General features: G+C 39.1%; 1 protein-coding gene across 9 annotated transcripts in view; it reads left to right on the top strand.

Annotated features, from left to right (window-relative positions):
• The window catches only part of fat3a (FAT atypical cadherin 3a), a 193,582-nt gene that overhangs the window by 70,036 nt on the left and 106,903 nt on the right, over nt 1–16,643 (top strand). For 8 of the 9 annotated variants that reach the window (XM_046388057.1, XM_046388064.1, XM_046388062.1 and 5 more), the window contains exon 3: nt 11,160–11,483. In XM_046388057.1, coding sequence (XP_046244013.1) covers nt 11,160–11,483 — 324 coding nt within the window. Of the gene's footprint in view, nt 1–11,159; nt 11,484–11,696; nt 12,154–16,643 lie in introns of those variants that run through there. The other variant, XM_046388065.1, reaches the window with a different exon arrangement.

Raw genomic sequence — 16,643 nt, 5'->3', positions numbered from 1 at the left:
ATTCTAAATGTAGAAAAACAACATCACAGTATCAGCTACTGTTTCACTGGCAAGTGATAACTGAAAATTGCTGTGCACAAATTGTAGTCTTGGTCATAGCTGTGAACACATGAGGCCAAGTGAAGATTACAGAGAAGCTGGAAGTCTACTACATATGGATACATATGCTTTGTTCCTGGATGTTGAAACATTATGAATTATATAGAGTTAGTGCAGGTGATGGACAACAGTAACCAAGCATATGACTTTCCCATAAGCAAAAGTCAGCAATGACACACTGATAAGAGATATTTTGGATATCGTCTCAGAAGATAAACAGGCAAAAATTAGTACAGGTTTGCTGCAAGTGTCTATTTAACATGTGGCATTTAACATATAGTAGTGCTTATTTATGTATTTATTTAGATTCAAATGCTACACCTTGTTGAACATGGTGAAGTCCCCACCTGCACATATCTTCCAGCTAACTGCAGAGCACCAGTGTAGTCTGGTAGTTCATATTCTTATATTTGTGTATTTTTGCATCTGTTGCTGGACAAAGTGTCACTTAAGTTACTTACTTTACTACATGTTGTCATAACAGCTCATGAAACAGATCAAGTCTTCCTCTGATGATGAATTTTTGAAAGGCTGTATAGTAGAGGCAGATAGCATGCTCTGCCCAGAAAACAGGTCTAAGTCTGTATGGCTTGCTTAGAAAACAATCCCACTTTGGTTAGATGAGGAAACTGTTGAAGTCAGTGAGTGGTCACTGGCAGAAAGGCAGTCTAGACATATATCCAATCTTACAGCTGTTTCTAAGGTTCCCTTGTCTTAAGATTGTATAAAATAAAACTTTTACCAGTTGAGATTAGAAAGTGTTAATTCCCTCTGTTATTGCAGGCTAATTGGCTATTCCTGTGTTTTTGGATGGCCGTTCTACATGTTTTCAGGCTATCTTGCTGGATCAGTTAAAATTCTTCCAGTTTCCAGTTTTTGCAGTGTTTGCTTTAATTTGTGAGTTTGAGGATTATACAATGGAGCTAATCTCATTTGATTTATAGTCTTCTTTTTTAGAGGGGAGAGTGTTATTTGCAGTGAGTCTGCAACACTCTGGAGAGTCTTTATAGATTATCAATTTGGGAGGTACAAAAGGTAGCCGAAGAGTCCTCTGCTATATTACATGACATGACATTGAATTAAATGCTGATGGAATCACTTTTTAAAATTTGTCTGCAGCACAAATAGACATGTATTGTAGAAACTGTTGCTAAGTGGCATGTAGTTTATGTAATAGAAATTCAAGTGTTAAAAGTGTAAATAATGGTCAGAATGGTTTGTGGAATGACAAATGTTCAATTTCAATCAATATTTATTCATTATCATTCATTCCATATCTCAGTATAAGGTTGAGCGTGGGGTCAGCCTCGTTCTGAGTGGGTTTAAGTCATGCCCTCAACCTTGTACACTGAAGTCAATGAAGTCTAGTAATGAGATAAATGCAGTAACAAGACTATCATTATCAAAGTCCACATTTATTTTAAAATCACCTACAGGGATTACTTTGTCTGTTTCAAGGACTAAACTTGATAAGAACTCTGAGAATTCAGATAAAAATTCAGACTATGGATATATAGCGTGGTAAACTATAAGAAATAGAGTTGACTGTAATTTTTCAGTTTAGTTAAGTGAAAGACTACGAATTCAGTTGAAAGACTAAGAATAAGCTTTTCAAATTATTTACAACTGAGTTTACGGTTAGGAGTGATTAATAGTCTTAAGTCAAAAATGGCTGCAATTCCACCTCCTCTGCCAGTGTCTTGAGGAATGTGAGTGTTTGTATGACTGGGGGGAGTGGATTCATATTCTATATTCATATTCTTCGTGATACAGCCAGGTTTCAGTAAATTGAAATTTATCAATATGATAATATGATATTAAATCATTTACTGATATGGCTTTGTGTGACAGGGATCTGATTATTCAAGAGTTCACATTTAATTCTTCTATTTTAAATTCTTATATTGGTGGTGTTAATAATTAGCAGGGTTTTGTGGTTGGCAGACAGACACAGTCTCTATGGGGTCTTGGGTGGCTGACTGCTCTCACGGAAGCACAGAGACATACTTAGGACTGCAACTCTGCCTGCAGGTCCTTACTCTAGATTGTCATGGTTTAGGTTTAGGTTTAATTCATTTCAATTCAACCATCCAGCCCTCAAGCCATCTAGAATTGCTATATCACTGGATAATTTGTTTCTAAGGTGTTCAGGACCCAGAACAATAACTTCAGTTTTGTCTGAATTTAGAAGTAGGAAATTGCAAGTCATCCAGGTTGTTATGTCTTTAAGACGTGCCTGAAGTTTGACTAGCTGATTTGTTTCTTCTGGTTTCATTGATTGAATTGTGTGTCATCTGCATAACAATGAAAATGTATGGAGTGTTTCCTAATAATATCACTGATGGGGAGCATATAAAGGGTGAATAATACTGGCCCAAGGACAGGACCTTGGGGAACTCCGTAACTAACTTTTGTGAGTGTGGACAATGTATCATTAACATGAACAAATTGAGATCAATCTCATAAATAAGACTGAAACCAGCTTAATGCGGTTCCTTTAATGCCAATTAGGTGTTCCAATTTGTGCAATAAGATGGAATGGTCAATGGTGTCAAATGCAGCACTAAGGTCTAACAGTACAAGGACAGAGATAAGTTCCTTGTCTGATGCCAGTAAGTGGTTATTTGTTACTTTGACCAGTGCCGTTTCTGTGCTATGATGAGCTCTAAAGCCAGATTGAAAATTCTCAAATAAGTTATTATTTTGAAGAAAGTCACATAGCTGATTGGCGACTGTTCTTTCAAGGATCTTGGAAGGAAATGGAAGGTTAGATATTGGTCTATAGTTGCTTAAAACCTCTGGGTAAAGAGTGTGTTTTTTAAGGAAAGGTTTGACTACAGCTACTTTAAAGGACTGGGGCACATGGCCTGTTATTAGGGACAGATTGATCATGTCTGATAGACAGGTGCTAAGTAAGGGTAAAACTTCTTTGAGTAGCTTAGTAGGGATGGGGTCTAAGAAGCATGTTGTTGGTTTGGATGAATATAAGTGAATATAGCTGATGAGGGTCAATAGGAGAAAAGCAGTCAAGATGACTATCTGTTTCTACTGTTGTTTCTAAGTTTCCAGTGTTTGGATGTCGATCGGTACCAGCTGAGGTCAGTAGATGTTGAATTTTTTCTCTAATGTTTAAAATCTTGTCATTAAAAAAGGTTATAAAGTCATTGCTGCTGAGGGTCACAAGGGATCCAAGGCTCGATAGCACTATGGCTCTCTGTCAGCCTGGCTACAGTGCTGAAGAGAAACCTGGGATTATGTTTGTTATCCTCAATTAATTTCGTAATAGGCTGCTGCAAGTCTCTTTTGCTTTACGCGTTTCTTTTTTAGCGGGCAACAGGGCCTATCGTTGTCCTTAATGAGCTTACAGCACTGTCCACAAAATGGTCAATTTGATAGGGATTGTTGTAATGTTCACTAGTATCGGGACATGACAATGAAGTAAATGACAATAGAACCGCTTCTTTAAATTTAGCCACAACACTATCAGACAGGTATCTCGTGTAGGAGTTTTTACTTGGTGGTATGAAGTCAATAGTACAAACTCAAAAGTTATAAAACAATGGTCAGATAGAAGAGGATTTTGTTCAAAGACTATTAAATGTTCTATTTCAATGCAATATGTCAGAACAAGGTCAAGCGTGTGATTGAAGTAGTGAGTGGGTTTATGTACACACCGACAGAAGCCAACAGAATCTAATAGAGAGATAAATGCTGCGCGAAGGCTATCATTACTATCGTCCATGTGGATGTTGAAACCGCCCATAATAATTACTTTATTAGTTTTAAGGACAAGACTTGATAGGAACTCTGAAAATTCCAGTAGAAATTTGGAGTATGGGCCAGGAGTACAGTATATTACAGCAATAAAAATTGGTTGTACTGTTTTCCAGGTAGGGTGTGAGAGACTAAAAATAAGGCTTTTGAATGAATGGTAATTGACTTTGGGCTTTGGACTGAATCATAGGTTTGGGTAAAAAATGGCTGCAACCCCACCTCCTCAGCCGCTGTCTTGAGGAATGTGGGTGTTAATATGACGGGTGGAGTGGATTCATTTAAGCTATTCTTTTGGCCGAAGCCAGGTTTCGGTTAAGTAAAATAAATCTATATTATAGTCCAATATTAACTAATTTACTAGTACAGCTCTAGATGCGAGAAATCTAACCTTTAACAGTCCACATTTAATTCTCCTATTTGTTGTAGCTATGGAGGTGTTTATGTATAACTCCTCTTTTTGTATTTGATTGAATTAATTTAAGTGGTTGGGGGACACACACAGTCTTTATGGGATATTGGGTGGATAACTGTCCTAATGGAAGCACAGAGAGGCATGTAGGACTGCAACTCTGCCTCTTGGTCTCAACTTTGTGTTGTCAGGGTTTTGGTTTAATAATAAACTGAATCAGATTTCTAGATATGAGAGCTGCTCCATCCAAAGTGGGATAAATGCCCTCTCTCCTAATGAGACCAGGTCTTCCCCAAAAGTCTGCCAATTATCTACATCATATTTACTGTGAAACATTTTTCTACATACAAGGTGTACATACATCTGAAAAAAGGACGAATGGCATCTCTCATAAAAAGACCAGGTCTTCTACACAACCCACTTGTACACCACCTTGATAGGCAGCAGTTGAATGATTTGCCAGAGGCGACGAGAAAATGAGTCCATCATCATCCCTGTAATTGTGAACATTGATTTTAATGACCTTCAAATGGTGTAGTTGTGTCAGTGTATTCATGTGATGAGGAATTTCCTAGGAGTGTCAAAGGAAGGCTTCAGGAGACAAAATGATGTCTTACTGCAGAAGTTGTTTATTAAACAACACTTGGTATACCAAGGGAATCTGAACAACACAAGGCAACAGGTGCAGTGTCATACATTCTTCCTGTCTTCCTGCCCAAGGACGTGATTAAGTTTGTAGATTTCTCCAGTTATAGCCATAACATTTGTGTTTAAAAATTATCCATCAATATCTCTAACTCAAAACTTTTTAAAAATAGCCTAGTGGCATATTCAGTCCATATTTATCAAAAACACAATTTGAGGATTTTAATCCAGTCCCATGCTTAGAGCTAAAGATGGTTGCACATGTGAATACAGTGGTTCAGCTCTCTCACTTAGTTGTTTTTGTGTGTTTAGTTTTAGATTGTCAGCATGGCAGCAACACTCTGTACATACATTTAACCCCAACTACTATTTATTGGAAATAACAACACAGATTTCAACACCCTTCAATCAAGTATTAGACTGACATTGATTGAAGGGGGCGTGTTGGGACTTGAAACAGAGATCTCAAACTGCCCAAAATAATGCGCTGCTGCTAATGTAATGGACCAAAGTCATTTAGTCAACCCCATCTCCACACCTGGTCACACAGTCAGACTATAGCTCCCTCATTCTGACACCAGCTTACAAACCACTGAACTGTAGACCAACTATCAAGACACTAGATCTGGGGTCAGTAGAGGTTCGGAGATGATGAATTTTGTCTCTCTGAGTAAATTGTGTCATTAAAAAAAGTCATAAGACCATAAATACTGAGGGTTACAAGGTGGAGGAAATACAAGGCAGGCTTGTAGGCAGGTAATAGATATTCAGAAATTACTAAACAATGGTCACATAATTGGGTATTTTGTGGAAAGGCTATTAAATGTCAAGAATCAATTTCAATGCCATATGTCAGAACGGGTCGAGAGTGTGATTAAAACAGTGAGTTTATGTACTCACTAACAGAAGCTGGTCAAATCTAATAAAGAGATAAATGTTGTTCAAAGGCATTGTAGTCATTATCCACATGAATATTAAAATCAACACAATAGTGACTTTATTTGTTTTAAGGGCTAGACTCGATAAGAACTCTGAGAATTCCAATAAAATTTCAAAGTATGGACTAAGAGTGTAGTATATTGTAACAATTAAAACTGGCTAGGTGTTCAAGACTAAGAACAAGGCTTTCAAATAAATTATAATTAAATTTAGGCTTTGGCTTGATTGGTTGAGGGTTAAGTCAAAAATGGCTGCAACGCTACCTCCTTGTCCAATGTCCCAAGGAATGTGAGTATTAATATAACTGGGCAGAGTGGTTTCATTCAGACCAACATATTTTTCCAGACAAAATCAGGTTTCACTGAGACAAAAACAATCCCTATCCTAATCTGATATTAAGTCATTTGTTAAAATATCTTTAGATGATAGAAATCAAGTGTTGAGTTGAATCTGATGAGTTCACATCAGTTAGTAAAAAAATAATAAATATTAATAATAATTAAAAAAAAACATTTATTGGAGGTCTGAAATTAGGATGCCAACCCAACTTTCATAGTCTAATAACTAATATGGGCATAAATACTCCATGGCTACTGGGATCTACACAACCAGAGAGGATCATCAGAAGAATGATCCAGCAGTAGTTCATTTGATTCCATAAGAGAAGGGGCCAAGGTAGTAAATCAAGTGTACTTGCTTACTTGCTTGGTTTCACATTTTACTTGAGCTTTGATTTCATAGTTAATTGTTAACAAGGAACTGGCTTCATATATTTTACCAGAGCGTGATGTTTTATGTTTCATATGTTTGCCACATCTTGTGCCTTTTATGGCCTGAGTTTGGCCTGCTTGTGGCTTTCCAGTTTAGAACTTAGCTGTGCCTCTGGATAAACACACACACACACACAGACTGCACAACGTAGGTTTGATTTCCTGCACTAAAGAGTAAAATAACATTGGTAATGATAGTTGTGGTTGTCCTCACTGTGGGGACAGCCAACATATACAAGCACACATACACATTGCTTACTGGTAGTGGATAATTTCAGAGACAGAGTAGTATGGCTTTGAAAGCAATTAGGACTAGGACTGCTTGAATAGCATACACACCTTATGCTCATTACAAAACACATACACACAAAATGAATCAGCGAGTCTGAGACAGGCAGCACGGTGGTGCAGTGGTTAGCACTGTCGCCTCATAGGTTTGTCCTGGTTAGGAAATATGGATATTTGGTGCATTTTTAAATTTGTTTGTGTGAGGGTGCGTGTGTCCCAGTTTAATTCAATTCTATTCAGTTTATTTATTCAATTCACAATTCATGTAAAAGTTATCTCATGACATTTTCCAATTAGAGCAGGTCTAGACTATACTCTTTAATTAAATTTTTTAAAACAGAGAACCCACAGTTGATGTAGATCATGAAAAAAATCTATCTACTTCTCTGTTTTTATATTTTGTTACAAATTTGTATGATAAAATCTGTAATACTTGAGTTCAGGTTAACAACTTTAGTTTAAGGTATAAGTGATACCGTCTATGATCACATTAAAATGTTTCAAAACTTTTGAAACAAACCAAAGTATTGCACATGTTCTATTGTTCAAAGACAGGACAAACTGCTGCAACTTCTTTATAATCTTTATTCGTGGGGTGAACAGTAGAAATACCCCTTTCACTTTACAAAGTAATCTATTAACAACATACATTTACATGTAACTGACTGGCCAGTGTAGTATCTTGTCTTTTATGCATGCAGAGGCAAGTCATTCTGAACATGATCAAAGGCAGTGATTCCCAGCCTTTATTTCTTGGTGCTCCCTTGCTTGTCTGTAAGACAAGAAGGGTGGGTGATCTCCGCCCACCGTGACCTCTACCACTGGTCTCCTGGTGTTTTGTTTCCTGGTGCCGTTTCATTTAGCTTGACTTCATTTTGTCATTAGCTAGCTTCTCACTACAAATGACACAATCTGAGTGAGACCCTTCCTGACCTTTTGATAGAACCAAAGTTAATGCCCTTATGCCCTTACTGTTATAATTTATTAGGAATTATTAGGAACCAGACACAACAAACTCAAGATTTACAGTTCAATTAACAAGAAGATTTATTACAATAATAAACTAGCAGAGAGTCCAAACAGAGAATAGAAAGCAAAATACTTGAAGCAGCAGGGGAGGGGATCCAAGGAGACTACGTGCAGTGGATGAGTTCTAGTTGTCATGATGAGAGCTGAGAACCGGGGCCAGGAATGTCCAAGGGAGGCAGGTCCAGAGATAAATCCAGAAACAATGAGATCTTTGAAGAAATAGCTGAAAAAGTAGAGCTGGCCACGCAAACCCAACAAGAGGGAGTGAACCTGAAGCACAAGAGAACAAACGTTATTAAAAAATTTGACAGAAGGACAAGGAGATATATGCAGAGGCCTGAAGTGTGATGCATTTACAGATTAAAGCCCACACATACCTTCACATGTTTCCAGTCATGTGTGTTTCCAACTAATTACACCTACTCAGGTTAGATTTGTATAGTATTATGCTGCAATTTACAAGTGGTCATCATGTACTTGCTAAAATGATAACTTACTTTTAATTTTGTATTCTGTGATAGGGTCCAGCATTAACAGTCAACTCTGTTTGGATATAAATCTACATTAATAAAAGGTGTCATTTTGAAGTTATTTGACTGACAAGACAATTCATCCTCCACTGTATAATGCATTTAGATTTTAAAAATAAGAAGCACCAGCTAGAAACTAGTCCACCTCACCAGCACCAGCAAGCAGCTCTAATGTACAGTGGGTTAGCACAAAATCTTTGTTTTTTTTTTATTTGATAGTTGAGCCGCTGAATTGAAATTCACAGCAAAGAAATGCAGAGTCAAATAGTTCCTGTTAAATTTAGTGCAGTCTGGTCAGACAGTCCATATGTGTGAGCTTTGGATTTGAACCATCTGGCTGCTAGCTCACAGACTATGACATACTCATTCTATTTCCATTCTCCTTTATTTATCATTCAGTTGTTTGCTGCAACAATGCAGCAGCTCTGCTTTGTTTTTGCTCTGTGTTGAGAGGAAGCTGATTGGATGGTGATACAGATTATGTTTGCTCTCCAATGATTTTATACTTAGCACTCCTGTGACATTTACAGTTAATTCCACACTCTTAATTGGAAAGCAGACTAGTAAACAGGAGTTCAGGCCATTAGCATGGTGCCAAGGGGCCAGAAGGAGGCAAAGATGAATAAACAGTGAGGCAGAGTGAACACAACATAGTGCACCTTTGAAGTAATTACAGCTCACTTTGAACACTGAATTGTCCTGTCTGTGGTCTAGATATCACATACTGCAGTTTACATCTGTGTGAGTACATGCATAGTTACATGTACTGAGAGAAAGAGCTTCATTGTGAGCATTGTTGATGGTCATTTTTGTGTCCTGTCTCCCCAGCATCTACATTTGAATTTCAGTCCTTCAGGAGAAGCACAAAAGCTGATCAAAGACACAGCATCAAACCTGAAATCATCATTCATTAATATTTTGAAACTCAAAGATGCAGAATTTTTTGGCAAATACAAAAATACAAAATACGCTATACTTTTGGTCTGTAAAATTCTCACTTCCTATAGTTTAAACATGGCATTACAAATGTTATTGGTCACTATATTCAGAACAACAACTATATTAATTTTTGCAAATGAACCAAGAAAGTAAACATAAATGTGCATTGACTAGACAGCTCTGGTGTCCTGTCATCCATAATCAATGCTTCATCAGAACCCACATGGGGAAGTGAAATGAATGTGACTGAAGGTTATGTAACACTTTAATTCTTCTGATGTGTGTATTTATGTTCTTTGGTATAACATAAACCCATACAGGATGGGAGCAAATCTAGTGTCTCGGAGCCTTACACTAATACTTCCTGGCACTCAGAACGTTTTCCAGTAGTTTTGTCTAGTCCTTCTGCTGTCAACACATAAGGGGATATGCTTGACTGACAGCCTTTGGCCTTTATAGCAAATAAGAACAACTCTTGGCATGTGAAATTGAAATCATTTCCCTTACTGAGGCAGTTTACATCAGTAGTGTGTAACAACAGTTTTCGTGTGAATTCAGTCTCTTATGCCACAATTAACTAAACTGCTAGGTATCTGTGACGAAGTTGTCTCAACTCGGGTAATTTATTAGCTTTTTCTGAAACAACTTGTTGATAAATAGATTTCACCTTTTCAAGGATATTAAAGACATTTTGAACTAATTTTTTAAGGTGTTGCCTCAGAGCAAGATGGCGTTCTGGGTTTGATTCCAGGTCTAGGCCCTTTTGTGCAGAGTTTGCATGTTATCCTGTATCTGTGTGAGGTTTTTCATGAGCACTGGTTTCTTTCGACAGTCCCAAAAACCTGCACATTAGGTTAATTGGCTACTCTACATTGCCCCTAGGTGTACTGTACAATGCTAATGTAAAAATGAATGAAATTTCACTCTCTTCTAGCAGTATATATCTGTGTTGCTGTTTCTTTCCCTATAACCAGGCTTGGTGATGCATTAGAAAGCAAAAATTCAGATATCATAGGTAATTTAGCTTATAAAGGTCACAGTACAGACAGTTGTTTTGGTTTTACAGGGTTAGGGTAACAGGGGCATACCTTGTCAGGTTTGACCATGCTAATAATCAGATATTACTACAGCCCAAATGTACTAATACAGTGAGTGTGTTTATTCTGTAATATTCTCAAGCTATTTCTGCATTGTCCTCTAACTATTTCACTTATTGTGTGTGGAGGGCTTCTGAGATTTAAAAGACATGACATGATGAAATCTCACAATTTTGACAACTGAAGTAACTGGAGGGCGGCACGGTGATGCAGTGGTTAGCACTGTCGCCTCACAGCAAGAGGGTTCCAGGTTCAAACCCCGGTCTGGGCCCTTCCGGGTGCTCCTCCCAAAGTCCTAAAGACCTGCACATTAGGTTAATTGACTACTCTACATTGCCCCTAGGTGTGAGTGTGTGTGTGAGTGGTTGTCTGTCTTTGTGTGTGAACCCTGGACTCTCTTAGTCAGCGGGGATAGGCTCAAGCCCCCCTGCGCCACTGACGGATAAGCAGTATAGAAAATGGATGGATGAAGTAATTGGCTGTGCATTTAAAAAAAAGTCTTGACATCACTCTGCATGGGATTATTTTCATGCACTAGGTGTACTGTGTACTGTACAATTCTTTATTCTACTTTACATCTTGTTATGTCTGGATAATGAAAAATTAAAGTGAAATTTAGCTCTCTTTGTTCATCCACCAGGGATGATATATACCACTGACAGGTTGGACCGCGAGACCAAGGACTCCTATTGGCTAACAGTGTATGCCAGTGACCACGGCGTAGTTCCCCAGTTTGCCACTATGGAGGTATACATCCAGGTGGAGGATGTTAATGACAACGCGCCACTGACATCAGAGCCAATGTATCGGCCCTTAGTGCCTGAGAATTCTCCACGGGATGTTTCTGTGATCCAGATTCAGGCCCAGGACCCTGATGCCACACCTCCCATCAATGCTGCTAGGCTCAACTACCGCATCATCAGTGGAAACCCACAGAATTTCTTTACTATCAACACCCGCACTGGTGAGTAATGGTGTGTGTGTGTATGCTAATGCATGTGTGTGTGTGTGTGTTTGCGTACATGTATTCTGGTGGTTGTGGGGACAAAAATCTGTTTACACAGTCACATTAGACAAGTAACATTTATTGTTATGGTTAGGTGGTGGTTAAGTCAATACTGATTTAGTCAACAAACTATGATGGAAAATATTTGCCTTTTGCATTCTTAAATCAAAGGGTCTCCCTTTCAAGTATAATGCAGTGCACAGTGGTAGCACCTGGTGAGATGCAGGCAGGAAGCACCCCACAGCACTGGAGATCTCTCTGCACCCGTGCCACCTCAAGACCTCAGGAGGGATCCTCTTGGTGCCCCCCCAGAGAGCCAACCCCATCCTGTGAGTAATCGAATCAAATGGCCCAAGATGAGCGACAGGGAATGGCACCAATTAGACCAAGACCTTAACAAAATGCTAAAAGCCACACTAGCAGGAACAACTGACCAGAAAGTCCAAGCTCTCACGACAATAACATTCAATCAAGTCTGACCCTTACCAAACAATTCAAAAGAGCCCCTGCTGAGGAAAGAGAAGGTATTAAGGATTTGACAAGTCAACTCAGAGAATACCTCTGCAGACTCCGAAGAGCAGAAAGCATTCGGAAGAAGGGGAAGGATAGGGAGAACAAAAGATTCACAGTTCACAGTTCACCAAAGACCCCTTCTGATTCACCAGAACATACCTGGGTGAAGCAAAATCAGGAAAGCTAACCAGCCACAGAGAAGAAGTGGAGGCATTCTTGAAGGAGAACCATAATGTCATTTTCATAAACCAGGCCCTGGATGCTAACCCAAAGAGCACTAAGACCCCTGAAAGGGTTCAACATCAGTGAACCTTCCTGGAAGGAAGTCCAAGAGGTTTTGAAGAAGGCCAGAACAGGGTCCGTCCCCGGCCCAAGTGGTATACCCTATAAGGTATATAAGAAATTCCCAATACTCCTACAGAGGCTGTGGAAGCTGTTCCAGAGGATATGGAGGAATGGCACCATTCCATCATGCAGGAAGAGGGCAGAAGACTGTTTTGTGCCAAAGGAAGAGAACTCCTCAACCATTTTGAACAATCTCTCTACTATGTGTAGAAGGCAAGATCTTCTTTTCTTTACTGGCCAAGAGGATGACCTCATTCATGACAGAGAATGGATACCTTGACACCGCTACCCAGAAAGGTGGAATACCAGGCTTCTCTGGATGTCTGGAACACACCGGAGTCCTCAGTCAGATGATCCAGGAGGCCGAAGGCAGCAAAGGCAGCCTGACAGTTGTCCGACTAGATTTGGCCAATGCCTATGAGTCAGTCCCTCATGCCCTTATCCATGCAGCACTGAACTACTACCACATCCCCCAGGACATCAAAGGATGATCACCAACTACTTTTGCATTATCCAGCTAAGATTCTGTACAGCACACTTTACAACTCAGTGGCAAAACCTGGAAAAGGGAATTGTAACAGGCTGTACAATCTCCCCTACCGTCTTCATCATGGGAATGAACCTCCTAATGACAGAGTAAGATCACTTGGAGACTGGAGCCGTTCCGCATCTCTCTTCTGCTGAGATCAGTGTACGATACTCTCCCGACCCCAGCGAACCTGGAGAAGTGGGGAATAAGAGGGGGTCCACTGTGCAAGCTTTGTGGGGCAAGAGGCACTATGGAACCCATCTTGTCGGGGTGCAAGACAGCACTCCCACAAGGGAGATACAGTTGGCCCCATGACAAAGTGCTCATGACACTGGCTTGGAGCAGGAGAGAAGGAAAAAACACCAACCACCTCAGAAAACTTCAGTCTAGTTTGTAAGGGAAGGGAAAAGGCCACCAGCGACAGTAGTATCAAGGAACAGCCTACTACAAAAGGCCCAATCATGGGAAATGAAGGTCGACCTGGGAGGTAGGCTGCACTTCCCCCAAATTGTTCAGACAAGCCTGAGGCCGAATGTGGTACTGTGGTCTGAAGAGACGACAAGATCATCCTCATAGAACTTACAGTACACCCCATGGGAAGAGGGGTGTGAACAGGCCTTTGAAAGAAAGAGCGCCAAATACCAGGACCTCCTGCATGACTGTAAGGGGAAAGGTTGGTAGGCTTGGCTGTTCCTGGTCAAGGTCGGCTGCAGAGGACTCCCTGTGTAGTCAGTGTGGAGAATGCTCACAGCCATTGGAGTGACAGGGAAGGAGAGGAACACAGCAGCCCTCAGGATGGGGGAGGCAGCAGAAAGAGCCTCTTGTTGGTTATGGAACTGGAGAGAGGAATTTAGCTGGAAACCAGGAGGAGAAAATGGGCAGTAATTTGGCCACTACTGCCAACCCACCATCAGGAGGGTGCTGCGGTCAGGGTCAAAACACCCTATGAATGATGGATACTGCCTGATGATATCAACTACTCCTGGCCAAGTCTACGTTCACCTGAGGTGAATGAAGAGGAAGCCTCTTCAGATGTATCAGCAAAGTAGCTGTAAATATAAGGCCTTTATTTGTAATTCCCTCTGTTTAATAAGTATATGTGGTCATAGCACAAAGCCTTGTTTTGATTTGCTCCCGTTTGCTCTTTTAAAATTACTGCATTACAGTGTTACAGATTTAAAGCTGCCTGTATCCATTTGAAAATGAAAGATCTAATATAAGTTAAAATGTTCTGCTTTTGAAGCGATGATTAGGGCTTGTCCATTCCTGCATAATATTACAATTACACCAGCTAGAGGTGCTACTGAAAACAGCCACCACTAAAACCTGTGTGTAAAATAGACAGATTGGACTGGAATTATATCTAATTAATTATATATAACTATATATATATAGTTATATATAATTATATATAACTCTTCAATTAATTAACTATCAGCTTTAATTATCCAAATCAAATTGTGATAGATTGCCAGGCTATGTCATTGGTAAATGGTTTGTCCTGTGGACAGCCATCAGTTTTAGGCTGCAAAACATTTTTATTAATTTGATTTTAAATATAAAATGACCCCTCTTTTTTTTTAAATCATTTCCTGTCCTGCATTTACTTTTTTGATCTTTTATGGCACCCTCAGTGTAACTAATCTAGACAAGTGTGGATGGGGCTCAGTCACATTAGGAAAGGACAGGACAATACTGATTTAGTCAACATGATGTAAAATAATGTCTTTCCCATTCTTGCTTGATATATGACCATGGTCCAAAATGAACTTTGATCTATCTGACAATGGCTGGTCAACTGAAAAAAAAACTTGCCATATACATATACAGATTATATACATATAGTTTTTATAAAATAAGTAAAATTTCTATAAAACAGTTACTAATTAAATAAACATTATATTGATTTCCAACCACAAATTAGGTCCTATTTGTTGAATACCTGCAACAAACACAACAGCTAATTCTATTGGTGGGTGTGCTATCATAAAAGATTCAATCTCTTTACATCTTCAGCAAAGTAACTCCATTTCCCGAATCTTTTTGCAGTGATTGAAAAATTCTCCCGTCATATGACTCTATCAATAGAATCGAGTCAACTAGCTAGATAAAGTAAGCACAACAGTAGCAGTGGTAGATAGGAAGGATTAAGAAAAAAAAATTGCATCACAGTTATTAATACTCATACATTACATGCTGCCACCGGTGTGTCGATGAAAAAACATGGTCGATCACCTTATAATTAGTGGTGATGAGAGGCCAATTCAGCAACCCACTGATAGCAGCTGACTGATTTATTTTACTTGCCACAAGTATCCAGAACAATTCCAGTGCTCCCAGTCAGATCTCTACTGGATGGATGTACAGCATTATTTTAAAAGATATTATCTTATTTTCTGTTTTGATGGTTGGGGCTCTCTAATGCTGCAGTCAGCCCCCACACATAATGTTGTTGATGCTGTTGTTCTGCACTAATGAATTACATTATAAAAGTTTTACTCATCAGAGTATGTTGTTCGTTCATTTATGTCGAAGCCACTTTCGCTTTCAAATACTTAGTCAGTTTGTTAATATGTTTTTTGAGGTACAACTTCATACAGCCTGAAACCAAAGTGTTTACAAGACGATCTGGTTCAGTGGAACTGCCAGTTTTCTAGAAAACAGCATGCGTTTTGTTTTATCAGAGTTGAACATAATTTAAGATCAAAGGAAGAACTCAAAGAAATCAAGATACAAATTTTGAACCTCCTGAATCTCCTCTTGTCCTGATATCAACACTTACAGACATTTCCTCATTACTGGTACTCAGTTGGGCAATAATAACATACAGTAGTACATTCTGCTATATATGTGTCTTTTCTTTTTTCAAGATCCCTTTGATTTGATTTTTTCTGTTTTGCTTTTTTGTATTGTCATCTTTCATCTTTTTGTGTTCTTTCTTTCTGTAATTGCTCTGATTTCTCTCCAACTTTTTCCTGTTTTCTCTTCAAAGTTATTTTTTTCTTTCTCTCTATAGCTTGAATTTTTGATTTTTTTTCATAATGAAAAATTGATGAGGATTTCATAACTGCAGATCATCCATAACCCTTTAGCGTTCTTAATCTCTGATTTTCACATTGTCACGGTCGGGCGTCTAGGCTGACGCAGAAGAAGGCTGAACCCCGATGCAGAGTGTAAAAAGGGCAGGCAGGCGAGGTGGAGGACCAAGAAATAGTCTTTATTTTAATAAAGCAAAAACTCAAAAAGCACACCTACTGTGGCAAAACTGTGGCAAAATTCCTGGCAAAAACACAACACGACATGGCATGGCAAAGCAAGGCAAAAAGATGCTGGCATGACAAGAAGACATTCAAGAAATAACGCAAACCCTCTGACAAAGGTGGCTGGGAAGACAAGGACTAAATCGACATGACAACGAGCCACACGTGACACACATTAGGAGGGAGAAAGCAATCAAGAAAACTAAAAGCAAAGCTACCTAAAAACAGGACACACAGGGGAAGTGACGCTTTTCAAAACAAAGCAGGACATGACAAAAACCTTGAACATAATACATGGAAACACATGACAAGACAAACATGAAACATGGCATATGGACTGAAATCAAAAGACAAAGCATAACAAAAAACACCAGGCAAGACACACATTTTTATTGTGTTTATTTATTCTGTCCATCTGCCTGATTGTCTCTTTTATTATTTGTTTATTCTCCTACCGCTTCTTCTCTAATT

Source organism: Scatophagus argus, chromosome 5 (genome assembly GCF_020382885.2).
Source record: "Scatophagus argus isolate fScaArg1 chromosome 5, fScaArg1.pri, whole genome shotgun sequence".
Lineage (NCBI taxonomy): Eukaryota > Metazoa > Chordata > Actinopteri > Scatophagidae > Scatophagus > Scatophagus argus.
The sequence above is the reverse complement of the archived record's forward strand: the minus strand, read 5'-3'. Positions and strand labels throughout refer to the sequence as shown.